The sequence below is a fragment of the Epinephelus moara genome, chromosome 24 (genome assembly GCF_006386435.1).
Source record: "Epinephelus moara isolate mb chromosome 24, YSFRI_EMoa_1.0, whole genome shotgun sequence".
NCBI lineage: Eukaryota > Metazoa > Chordata > Actinopteri > Perciformes > Serranidae > Epinephelus > Epinephelus moara.
Window position 1 is genome coordinate 28,734,405 of NC_065529.1, and position 13,867 is coordinate 28,748,271.

At 42.2% G+C, this 13,867-nt stretch overlaps 1 protein-coding gene across 2 annotated transcripts in view; it reads right to left on the reverse strand.

The window, feature by feature from the left end:
* ca16b (carbonic anhydrase XVI b) overlaps nt 1-13,867 on the reverse strand; it is a 137,643-nt gene that overhangs the window by 32,248 nt on the left and 91,528 nt on the right. For both annotated transcript variants that reach the window (XM_050038083.1, XM_050038084.1), the window contains exons 6-9: nt 12,034-12,100; nt 8,784-8,941; nt 7,472-7,664; nt 553-737 (exon numbers count right to left, since the gene is read on the reverse strand). In XM_050038083.1, the coding sequence (XP_049894040.1) occupies nt 553-737; nt 7,472-7,664; nt 8,784-8,941; nt 12,034-12,100 (603 nt within the window). The remainder of the gene's footprint in view (nt 1-552; nt 738-7,471; nt 7,665-8,783; nt 8,942-12,033; nt 12,101-13,867) is intronic.

A 13,867-nucleotide genomic window follows, 5' to 3' on the forward strand; every position in this document is an offset into this window, starting at 1 on the left:
TAAGACGACAGTTTGTGTTCAAAGAGCTGCCTCCAATGCCTCAAAACAGACGGGATTTTTTCAAATGATTAAAAGTTTTCAAATTGTTAAAATAAAAAATGTGTTTTATTCTTGTCTGGTTTACTTTTCGCTATACTGTAAGTTATCCTTCAGCCTGTGTTATACTGACCTGCATCGCAGACTGAACTAAATAAATAGATGGAAAGTGCTTAGACTGAGACGAGGCCACAGGCGCATTTGTCAACACATTACATATATATCAGTTAGACTTGTCAGTGTGTGAGACAGTCAAACGTGTCTACTCATTGACAGGTGTGTGACAGGGGATTGTCTGGGCCTTCATATCAAGCAACAGCCACGCGCAGAGTTCATCACATCCTGTCGCCTCCTATACACACTGTCACTGATCCAGCCACCCTCTGATCCCGCCAGATACATCTGAGGCTCTGCAAACCAGTCAGAGCTGCTTCAGCCACATGCAAGACGACAACTCTGAGAAACGGCTGTGAGCAGCTGTTAGAGGCAGTTGATAATAATAATAATAATACACACCATGCTCTGGTCCCCAGTCTTGGTGAAGGTCTTTTCGTCGGCGACATCACGTTTCACCCAGCTGTAGGAGACCATGTAGCTGGTGATGGGTGGGTGGTAGACGGTCAGAGGGCGCTCCCAGCTCACCATCAATGCCGTCTGGTTCAGCGGCTGGATCTTCATGCTCACTGGAGCACTGCTGCACACTGAAACACCAGAAAGGAGAGGTGAGTAAGTTAAAGAAGTCTGTATGCAGCTGGGTGAAAATGAAAGGCTGTGTTGGGAGGACTTCTTGACCACATGTATTTGTGTCTGTTGATGTGTGTGGGCAGAATGCAGGTTGCCTTTTAACAAGCCTATTATTACTGTCTGCTGCTGACTTGATTCAAAGCCATTTCTACTTGAGGAACCTCTAAAAGTACAAGATAATACAGTCACTCAATAACAAAAACACTCCCGGAGGCTTGACTGGGGTCGGGTACAACTTCGGGTGTCAGCGCTGATTGTCATTCTGGACACTTGTGTCATTTTCATGCCAACAACACTGCAAGAGAATCCAGGTGGAATACCAAGCAGCTGTGTGTGTAGTGCTAAACATGTGGGACAGATGAAACCGCAACTTCCTGCCCATGCGTAATTTGCAAGTTCCTGTCTGTGCAACATTAAACAGGGTGCATGAGGAGGATGAGGGAAAAGCTGTGAGTCTGCCTCAAGGTGGCAGTGTAGGCTGCAGCACGTTATTTCTACACAGGGATCCGTCAGTGTGAAGAGGGAACAATCTGGACATGCTTCTTAGCACATCAGGGCAACAGCAATCAGGAACCAGTGTCAGCTGATTACGTGCACACGGGGTTTCTGTCAAATTGAAATTGTCACCACAGTTCTCTCCATTTACAAAGTGAAGCTATGGTGCAAATGATGCACGGTGATATGTGAAAGGCAGACAGGGTAGGAGGAAATCACTCAGAAGGACAAAAGGAGAGAAAAAACGCACACAACAGTGAGAATATCTCCGGGTGTTGATGAGGTGTGACAGGTGTGAAATGCATTATAACCCGTTGGATGTTCGTTGTCAACTTCAGTAGCTCAAAAGCAGCCGTTTAATAACAGCTGAAGACATCATCACGGTTTCAATACCTGCATCATTACTGTCAGGTCATCGCCCTTTTTCACCATCAACACTGGTGCACTAGTAACACTAAAATCAACAGCATGTGTAAATCTGCGAACTAAATATCCAATCAACACCTGTTTGGCACCGCAGAATAACAACACTGTTGCAATGCATATTTATTATTTTGTTGAAAATGTTTTGGTTTTTTTCCCACAATAACTGGGGAAACTTTTTTTTCATAAGGTCTACTGATGAGCAAACATGAGGTCTGTGTTAGCTGTAAACTTCACTGATCTAAGGTTGTTCATTTTATAAATGCTTGTCACAATAACTACTTTTGTCCCACAAACAACTGTAATTAAATTATTGTTGCTTACACACATTAGTTCATGGACCACATGCAGCCCAAATTGATCTCAAGTGGGCTGGACCATTTCTTAATAACCAATAAATGACAACACCTTCGATTTTTCCCTTTATTGTAATGTAAAGATGCACAAGTACATCCTGAAAATGTTCAGCCTCCTGTTTCAGGTTTTGCACATTCGGTCAGTCTACTACTCTCCGTCATTACATGTACATTCTTCCATATATTCCCACTCCTGTGTGGTAATGCTGGCACCACAACATCAAACTAAAGTGGAAGTAATTCAGGAGGCAGGTTAAATTATCTCCTGCTGTACAAACCATTTGCAAATCTTAAGTTTAGGCAATATTGCTTAAAGATTGAAGTCTAGAACAGATATTTTGTACTGAAGCTGCCGGTTGACAATATTTTCAAAATGCTTAAAACCTTTAAATATGAAGAGTACAATTTGTTTTTATTTCAGAGAGCTGTATTCTGGTCAGGGTGAAAAAGCCTCTGAAGCAGCATATTACATGAAGTAGGCTGCTCAATATTGAATTTGCCCCTGAAACCTGGCACCTCTTAGCCTTCACAAGTGCATCAATGTACGGTGTGCAAAATCATCCCATGGGCTGGACTGGTCCCTTTGGCAAGTCAGTTCTAGCCCACGGGCTATGTGTTAAATACCCCTGCTTTAAGACCAAGATAGTAGCATAATAATGCATGTACAACCTCTTAAGGAGCAATTAAAGTTTAATTCTTAAGAGTATATACAATAGATAGATGCATGTCTGGTGTGTGAGCTGAGCCCCGCCCATAGAGAAACTTGGACACAGAGAGTAGATGAGAGAACAGAAGCAGCGCAACCTGTCTCAGCTTAGTTTTTTTTCTGTTCACTCGGCTCATAAATGCTGTAAAAAACAAGTACAATATATTGACATGACCTCAATAAGTCGATAACATAATTATTGTGGCAGGCTTACCTCGAAATCTGCTCAATATTTGTATGCATTGAAGATTTTGTCACTTTTATCTCAGGTTCAACTGTACACAAAATCTTCAGCTAAGAGACAGCATGAATCAAATAAATAGTTCCTCATGTTTCATCACTGGCAAAAATACTTAACAGGCCAGTGAGAAAAATCCTATTAACTTCCTGTAAAAAGATAACCTGTAACATCCCGAAATCAGCCTCATAGTTTCACTTCGGTGTGCAACACCTCTGAGAGCCGAACACAAATCTTTCTCCTGGCACATTCTTCCATAACGGGGATGAATTGACTGTTGTCAACAAACAGCAGGTCCAATTCTTCTTTCCTCTCAAGGCCGTACAATGCGTTTTAAAGAGGCTGCGCGCAGACGTCGGAATGATGGAAAAAACAATTTCACTGGAAACACAAATAAATAAATAAAGCTGATTTTAACATAAATGACTGGTATTTGGTGAAGTTTACAGGAAAGTTATGTGATGCATGTCATCTGAAGGCTAAATACCAACACTGCAACACTGAGTGACAACATCAAACTACTAGACTATTTTAATAATGTTGAGAAGAAACTGAAGTCAAAAGCAGTTAAATAACTAAACAATGCTTGAGGTTTTTTCCAAGCAAACACGTCAAACATTCTTTGGTTCCAGCTTCTGCTTTGTGAGGACTTCCTTTGTTTCATAAAATTGTACACTCAATGGTTTTGTACTCAAAATCGCACAACACAGACAAGTTCAAGACATCACCTTGGACAAAACAATCAATCAGCTAATCAAGTAAATAACCAGCAGATTGATTCATAATGAAAATAAAAGTTAGTTGCAGCCCAATGGACTGTATCACCATCACCCAAATTCTGAACAGAGGTACGCTGAGGCCCTGTCTGCACTTTAACAGACATTTTTGTTTCTTTTCGGCCTCTTGTACACACAAATGGAGTCTGAGGTCATTAAAAAACAGGTTTTTATCTTTTATCTTTTGTTGCACCACAACAGATGGACCGAGGCATCCCAGACACCCAAGGTTTTTGCTCGACGTCAGTGTCTGCGGTTTAAAGTCTGCCAAAAATGACAGTTTTGGATCAGGCCTGATCAAGCCAGCAGATGGTAGGACACTTTACAGAGTGGGATTGCTGTCTGGGATGACTGGAAGAAAAACTTTTGCACGTCTACTCACATCTTTGAGTGAGCTCCTGGTGATGAGATCTCCAGTAGATCTCCAACACTGGCGAGCATTTGGAGTCATTTTTGCCTTCTAGTGTGGACAGAGATATTTTGTAAAATGAAGGTCATGTGGACAGAATTATTTTTTAAAGGAAGTTGTTTTCAAAAATATCTGTTGGTATAGACAGGGCCTAAATCTGGTCTTTGATCATGAGAAAAAGGAGATTTTGTTTTTACCCATACAGATACCGTATTAGAGCAAGCACAAACAAGTAAATACTGCCCTATATGTCTTGGCATTATTACTGGACAAACAATGAGTCTGCCCCACACAAACTAATCCGCCACCTGTATGTTGCATCAGAGGCTCTGCATCTCTAATGGCCAAACAACTCCTATGGCTATAAAAGCCACAGTGATGGAACATTCAGTCAAGGTATGGCCCTGGCCCGCACAACATTTACAAGCAAAGCCATCATTTACTGTGCGCAGATAAATATCCCCCCTCACACAACCTTGACAGATGTCACCCATGAAGATAAGACTGACACTGTTTACTCCCAGCGCCTCCCATTAAGTACGGATTCTTATATTTTAGCACAGTGAAATAGAAATACGAGAGAGACAGAAAGAGAAAACGAGCGAGGGGGGGGTGGGGTGGGGGGGGTGTGGGGGGGGGGTGGAGAGACACTGGTCCACATTCATTCTGCCTACTGACATAATGCCACAAAAGCAATTTCACAACTTAATTTGTATGGGTCTATTTTAGCTGTGCCACATATTAATGATGATTGCTGATCGGCCTTGTGAGAGTGCTCCAACTTCATCACAAGCATTCCCAATCAATTCTCCCCGCCAGACACCAACAACACCACTTTAAGGCGCAGCAGCCTTTCTCATTAGTCTCCATAGTTCCTGTACGCTTCTGTTAAAGCAAGCGCTGCAAGATGCACGCATAAAAGAGAGAGGAACAAAAATACTCTAATCAAGCCCCACATGAGGTCTGTGCTTTGTATTAATATGTTCTTTGATATAAGAATGACTTGTGACAATGAGAGAATGACATGTGCTCTGTTCTGACAGCACCGGCTTTCTCCAAAAATCTCCTGATTTGAATTACTACCTATTCATGTGGTGATTTTAATCGCAGCAGAATTTGCTCTGTAAGTAATTTTTACTCTAGTAAAAGAGAGGAAGAATTACCTACTATGGTCCTTTTATATTCACTGACCTACTGATTTCAGCTGGGTCTCCATGCTGAGCAGCTAAATGAGCCTCGGATTTGGTCCCAAACCACTATCACAGTTCTCAATAATCATTTTCACTGCAGTCTCTAGATTTTTGAGCAGCAATAAATAGTGCTGAAAAACTGAGCAGTCTTTGTGGGGGAAGCAAAGAGTAAAAACAGTATAGATGATAATGGGTGTTAATACAGGGTCAAAACTTTAATTTGCACATCATGGATATCACTCTCACATGGGACTGAGAACATAAACAATGTCTGCAACAAATAACTCGAGGGCCCCAGGTAATAATAGCCCTGCGCAACATGGACACTCAGAGGTCCTGTGATAATACTCGTGCCATTTACACACAAATGCGGAGAATTCAAGAACACGTTATTTTTGACATTTTCATTCTACGTTATTACGGAGGCATCTTTGGACACTATCGGTGATACTTCAACTGCCTCAGCATGGGGGTCAACTGGCCATTTACCACACCCCTTCCCCTTCCTGCGATTGTAGTCGTAACCTAACATTACTTCATAGGCCAAGATCTGACATTCTTTTATACTGTACACCACGACTAACTGGCTCTACACAGCAAGACAAGAACTATGCTGTTCCATTATTTCTGTATGTAATACACACATCACCTGAGAAGCAGAGAGAAGGATTTAGTAACACCTTGTGGTGAGAATTGCAGACTGCAACCAGCTAAAACTTCTCCAGTGTGCAAACTGTTAACACCCAGTTATGATTATTTTAGTGTTAATTGCTTCTGAGGTTTTTACCAGGAGCCAAACTGTTTGCAGAAGTTTCCTCCTCTCCAAGAAAAACAGTAATTAAAACTGGTAAAAACACAGGAAAGTGGTTCACATTACAAATCAGTGTTTCTGCAACACTGTTCAGCATGTCAGAGACACTCCGCAAACTCGGCGCCTGCTTATGTGTGCTCCCCTTTTTTCTCTGATAACCTAACATCCAGAAGTTGAGGAGGTTTTCACCAGGAGCCGGATTATTGGCAGAGGTCTCTTCCTGCCCAAAACATATGGCCCTGGTGATTTAAACTGGTAAACAAAAAAAAAACAAAAAACTACGGTGCCTGACGTGAAAACGCAAATGGCCTTATCAAGAGTCGGTGTTTGGTTTGACCACTCTGGGCTACTGTAGAAACATGGCAGTCAACATGGCGGACTCTGTGGACGAGGACCTGCTCCATATGTAGATATAAACGGCTCTTTCTAAGGTAACAAAAACACAACAATTCTTATTTTCAGGTGACTATACACTAACAAAATCATACTTATTAAATCATAATCCTATATTTCTGCCAATATACCCCGTTTAATCTGACACACTGGACCTTAACTGGTGAGGATACTGATTTTTTACCTGGGACATGCACCTTGAAGCCTCAGTCTTTGCGCAGGATGTCATGTATGAAGACATCAAGTGCATGTTTAAGACCTCTTTACAGGGTTCGTGTTTTAATACAAAGAAGTCGACTAGAAAGATTAAAAACTCAGTCAGAAACAGCATTTTTAACTGCCACGTGACGCTACTGTTGGCTTAATTAGCTAGCTAGCTACAGCTAACAAAATCTGCCAGCAGTAATTGTTGTTTCAGACGGTAAAATCATTGTTCATTTGGTAGAAATGACCAGCCTGCTTTTGTCTGCCACTGTTAACTAAGAATTTCTGTTTTGTAAATCTGCCACTTTTATCTCTATCTGTAAACTGTAGGTGCTGTGCAAGAAAGGAAACTTAACAGGCATGGCAACAGTAACTAAGGAGTCGGGACTTTGCGAGCGGTCAGTGAGGACAAATTTTGAAGGTTTAAAATTTGCAAAATATATTCAGGCGGCTATGGCTTGTGTAGGATGTGAGGTTTGCTGATCTCCTAACTAACCCTGGCCTACATACAGTGTATTATGTAATAATTATAATACACAAACTTTTACTACTGAGTAATTTTGGCAGCAAATCACAACAACCAATAAAATAGTGACAGTAATGACAGTAATTACAGGACATCCTTGGGTCAGACCAGTGAGGCTGTAGTGCAAATGAGAGAATGAGACGCGATGCAGAAACAGAACTTACCTCTTGAAGCCTCGGTGCTGTGAGGGCTTCCCACGACCTCGGTTAAATCTTTCTGCCATGCGTCTTTTACAGCCGACTTAAAGACTTTCCTATTGTCCAGGTCCTGCAGGGGCCGGAAGTTGTTCCTCAGGTACTCGACAGACTTGACGTGGTCCTGTTGCTCTGTTGTAAAGATGGAGTAAAAGGCCTCCAGCTAGATGTAAAGAAACAGAGAATAGCTATTGAAGCAGAGTTAGAGAGCTTTTGTTACTATGTGTCTGAGTGTGTGCTGAATATATAATATATCATGCAGAACTGCATTTGTAGCCACTTGCCAGCAGCTGACTGTTCACAACTGGAGCAGAGCATTTGCAAGGAACATTCACACCACAGGCACCAGCAGGCATGGACCTCAATCATCATCCTGGCTACCTACCGGGCTGTAACTTCTCAATGGGGCAAATTTGTGGCCATTGATTGCCATGAATGATCTCCTGCCGCGTGCTGTAATGACTACACATTACAGATACTGTGGAATCAATGTGTCCTATGCGTGCTTGGAGAAATGAATTACAGGTTCATAAAAGAATATCTGTGAGCGTCACAAACATTGTGGCGGTGGTCAATATTCCTGCAGCAGAAGTCATTTCTGAACAAAAGATTTGTCCTCCTCCAAGTTGATAGAAATTCCACTGAGCCCTGCAAATTTCTACAGCACACAACGCTCTGGAGGATATGCAGTTGGGTAACCCGAGAATTGTATGTATAAAAGATGCAGCAAAAGACTGTGTATGGGATCAGCAAAAAGCATGGGGCATGATTTGGCATACATTATCTCTCAAAATCACAAATGGCAAAAACAGTGGGAGCTAAGCTGCTGTAAAGCACACAGGTGAGTGCTGTAAAATGCTACATGTTGTATTCAACTTATGTTAAACCTTTACAGCAAAAATTTAATTTAACGAACATTTTAATTAATGAACATTGCTGCACTTGATCAGCTTTAATAGTGTGATAACCAGCGTCCGTTTGCAGCAGTATTCAGTTTAAGACCCTATAGTCACTGTCTCAGATCAACAGCATGATATATGCATAAAAGTTATATCACACTATCATTCAGATTCCAGTAATTGGCTCCCCCTTCCTGCTTACTCATCCACTATATAGGCAGTTATGGTTTCATGTGCAGAGGAGTTGTGGAGGAACGAGGGGAAAAGGGAAAGATGGAGGAGAGGGAGATGAGGGGAAAAATAGCATGTGGGACAGCATGTGATCCACTTTGTGCAAACGGAGAATATAGCTGTCTGAGCATGTGTGTGTGGACTTGACGCACCTGTGAGTGGGACAGATACACAGGCCTGGAGAAGATGATCCACTCCACCACCTTGATGCAGGGTGGCGTGGTCAGAGAGCCGGTGTATCGGTAATAACTGTCCACCGATGACGGCAGCAGATCCCTCAGGATGAACGACCTGAGGTTGGTCTCCTTTTCTGGGTAGAACATGGGATCAAAGCTTGTCAGTACAAAGACATGAACAGCACTATAAATACTGCTAAGGACTGTATACACTCTTTAATCCTTTGTTAAAACCCCCCGCATATCTTCAGTTACATTTACACCAACATTAACATGGTTGTTTCGTTTCATCCTCCCTGTGACATTTTAACTGCCTTCCTGAAACCTCCACTAGTGGAATGATGGTGACAGCAGTTAAAAGCCTCACCACTTGTTATCACTCTGGCTGGATCTCTGTACTCAGAGATCTCTCTTTGGTCCTCCTTAGAAAGTAGAAAAGGGAGGGAAGTCAGATAAAATGGCCTGCTCTGACAGCTGATCTGTTGCTGGGTGGTAGCCCGCTCTGTTACGTGTAACAACTGCCGCATTGGCCACAGGGATTAAGACAGATCCAAATGATTACCGGATCTGCTGTGTCCCCTGTGATCAGAACTAGGCATGGCTGTGTTAAAAGAAAAGACAAAACAACAAGCAGGAGGATCCCTTTATCTCCTGCAAATATGCTGCGTGTGTTATGCAAGTGTTTTTCCCCTGAATTATGACGTGGAAAACCCAAATAAATCTGAATTTATGTCAAATCCAATCTCTCACAGCTCATGAACTTATCTAAAAAAAGCAGAGGCTTGGGGTGATAGGACTGATAGGACTACTGAGGCACTGGAAGCTTCGCCCCCATGCCTCATCTGTACTCAAAGTCAAATTCAGTATTCACAGCCTTTCTTCTCCCTGTCTTCAGACAGTGTACGTGCCCTATCGCTCATGGGCCGCCGAGATGCTGATGGATGGATGACTGTGGGATAACGAGCAAGCGGAAAACCAACCACCCTAACGGGGGAGGAGGCGAGGAGCATTTAGCAGCCAGCAGGAAGAGAGTCCAAAAACCACCACACCCACACAAGCTCTCTGTCAACTGAGAGATGAGAGATACTGTGGTGTTAGCACGAACATCTGTGCAGCTGCACAGCACAGAGATCAGACACGTTTGAAGGCTGATGGAGATTCATAAAATAATCTTGTACGACCAACATGTTTTGGCAACCTGCCGTTATCAAGACTATATAGAAAAGGGAAAGTGGAGCTTTTATACCTCTGTGAAATGTAAACCACAGGTGAAATGGCCTCCCAGCTGAGAACGGACCAATCAGAAAATAGGCCATTTTCTTTACTGCAATTACTTCAATGGAATTTCGAATGTAGAAATTTCACTGAACAAAGTGACCCATTTTCTGATTCTGGGGCCAATTCACATGCTTTTAAAGAATCTCTAGTGGTCTTTAAGTGGGCTTTTTTCCCACTCATGTGTTTGTCTTTTCTAAGTCATTCAGAGAGTCATAAAAGTTTTTTTCCCCCCACAAAAAAGTCGCAACTTTACTAGTAATGAGTTAGCATTCTAGTACTTCTGGTTCGCTCGTCTTGAAGTCAAAGGGATTTCTGAATAGGTTTTGGTTAGATGCCTGAAATAAGGTCTGTGGTTAACACAAGCTTAAGAGAGTTTCAGGTTTTGCTCTACGACATAAGATATGTCAGTAAATACCCCACCTGTGATTTTTGAAGGTTCAAGTGCCTCAAAAAATGTGGTTGCTCGCGAATAGCTAAATGGGACTACATCATGTCATCACACGGCTTTACAGCTTCATTGGGGTAGAAAGGCTGAGTCATGCAACTGTGGTGTCGTTTATAGCGTAGCAATAACTTTTTATTTCCTTGTGATTGCATTTAGGCTTCAAAATTCATTAAAAGTGGTGTTCATTTGCGAAGATTATTTTGCTGAACAAAACGTGTAAGTACCATAAAACTTCAATTACTAGCCCAGGCTATTATTTGGTGAAATCGATGGGCCCATATTTGGGACATGCCTTTAATTCCTTTCAAACAAAACTTTTGTTTGCCACAGAGCTTATTTTTTGCAATACTATAAAATCCAATGGAAAAATACCATTGGCTTTTTGACAAGGGAACCAGGGTGGTGCTAACTTCCACAGCGGCCTACAGATAAATATCATCCCTGGAGCACTCTACAAAGCCCAGCACTGGTCTTGCGAAACCAACATGGATGCCTCGCAATGACTCTATGCTTCTATATATCTTCATCCATTTACATGTCCTTGTCAGTGTATGATTATGCTCACATAAAGACCGGCGGCGGCGGGTTGTAAAACAAGCCATACGTGTCTGTGTAAACAGAGCTGCTGTGTCCCCAGATGCAGTAAAGGATTACACAGTCATGTAAAAACATCTGCTTATGGTCTGCATAAGTCACGCATGCAGTGAAGGCAGCACAGCAGCAATAATTTAAGACAGTATGCCATGAAGGCAACACAAGGCATTAACACTTTAAATATGAATATGAGGCTTCGCAGGAGCCAAGGTCCACAATGTACACTCATGTATGTCTGAGTCAGAATAAAACAGAGTGTTGTCTAATTGAGGCTCAGACGTAATTAATAGCTCTTTCTGTGTGAGTGAAGCTCCTCGGAGGTCTCCTACTGTGGAGCAGCGGTATCTAGCAAATGCTGCCTCCTTTTGAAGTTAAACTCTGCTCATACCTCGTGTTTAGACGTAATTTTGGGGGGGGGGGGGGGGGGGGGGGGGGGGGTAAAAGGGAGGGCGTGCGCCCGGACGCTCACCGCCAACTAAACGCGAGAGGGACTCAGACATCNGGGTGGGGTGGGGGGGGGAGGGGGGGGGGGGGGGGGGGGGGGGGGTTAAAAAGGAGGACCAATGCTTAAGCAGCTTTGTTCTATGAAGGAAGGGAGGAGCACAATGTCTGCACTGTCACGACAAATTTATCTCGAGGGTCAACCAAAACATCCACAACGGCAATGTCAGAGTGGGTCATAAAGGGATAATTCCTGTTTGAATATCCCACATGAACTTAATACCATCAGTAATGCTACATGTGGAGGAGATTTGGGCATGGACAGTAAATAAACAAAAACAAACATTTCAGAGAAACAGAAAAATAACAATTACATACCTAAATATTTACACGCACATGCACCCAATACAATCATTATATAACATTGTCAAGCAGAGTTCGTAAGAGGGTTACTTTCCCATTACTTACCATGATGCACTACTCCTTTCAATCCCTGGATGATGGGGTCCACAGCTGGATTGTCTTTTTGCCCCAGCTGCAGGAAACGTCCAGAGACAAAGGATTACAAAAGGGATTACAAGACTAGAATAATCTAACATAATGACTAAAGGCGATCAATATGAGCAAAATACACAGGCTGGACGCAATGAGGGCAACGTCGCTATAATATAATCTGGCAGCATCTAATTCCATCTATTATTACTGTGACGTCTGTGATGTTCAATTTTTGGGGGAGATTTTGAAGGCTGATGTCACGGATGAGTCGATTCAGTCCTCTGGTTATCTTCCAGGCTGTTGTTTCTGGTGTTGTGCAAAATCACTGTATATTGTGATGTGTATTTCTAATGGCATTTACTACCAAATACCTTGATAATCAATATTCAATTTGTGATTTATGTAGACCTCTAATGTCATCATACTTTTTTTGAGACATTGATATTATTACATTTTACACAAAATCATCTTGAGAACAACTTGTCTTGTACCAACACAACGTCATAAATAAACATTCTCAGTGAGACACTGAACAGGTCTGATCATTTTATTAGCTTTGTATTAGAGGCCCTCACAGGTCTACACATACCAAAGGGCATGAGTTGCGACCCGTGATGCGTACAAGTCTGGGTCAGGCCCCTTTCTATTACTGCAGGCACCAGGTCTGTTTTTAATTATGTGTAACACATGAGTGGACCTGACAAAACCTGTGATCGGAGTTGATCATGAGAGAAACACATAAGCCCTGTGTATGTAACCTGTGTGATGATAAGGATCAGATTACAAGAGTGAAAGTGAGGTTATAAAAACGTTAAGCAGCAGCACCAGCGAGATGGAGGCGAAACGGAGGAAAGATGGATTCCTAATTCACTGAAGTGAAAAGGAAGCCGAAAGAAAATGAATTTAAAGAGGTCAAACCAAGTGGCACCTCTTCTGTCTGGACCTCCTCCACGCAAATTGTGGACAAAGACAACAAGTAAGAGCTTTTAAGTGTACTGTGTGTGGTTGAGTGGTTTTGTGTAGACTGGGGGAATTAGAGGAGGATACTCCGGTAGGTTATTTTATTGATCCCTCAGCCGGGAAAATTAAGGCGTTACCAGCAGCTCACATCACAACAACAAAATAAGTGACTAGAGAATAAAATAAAAATAGCCATCTGAAACATGATTAAACGTTATTAAAATAATACAAAAAGATAGGTAAGAACAGTATGTTGTATCCAACATGATAAACATTTTTAGCAGTAGTAGTAGGAGTAGTTTGTTGGCTCCATAAAATAGATCCATGTCTTTGTCCTCTCGGACATGCACTGGATTGGGTCTGTATTATCTCGGGCAAAAATGAATCGGGCATATATAATTTTAAAAATGATCACATCCAATTGGATCTCAGAACAAATTCCCCAGGTCCGTCATTTTGGACCCCTGACGACCTTACTTAGTATCTTCGTGTAGCTGGTGGTATCTGGTAGTGATGTCAAAAATATTGGTTTATCGATGCATATCCACTCTAAGTATTTGAAATGATTTCAATACAAATTTTCTCCAGTATTAATAACTTGGTTCTAGCTGCTCTTTCTTGTTCTCTCTTCAGCCCATTTCAGGTCAAAGATTCACGAGGGATGCGAGTTGAAACATGCAACTACTTGCAAAGCGCAGTTCTGGAACGTTCTAAAAACCTGCCGGTTCACACCAATGCAACTAGATGAGATGGTGTATCATCTGTATGCAACAACTCTCTGTACCACCGCTCTGATTTCCAGCTTGTCAGACTTATTTTGTGGCTGAATATAATTCGTAGCCTCCTA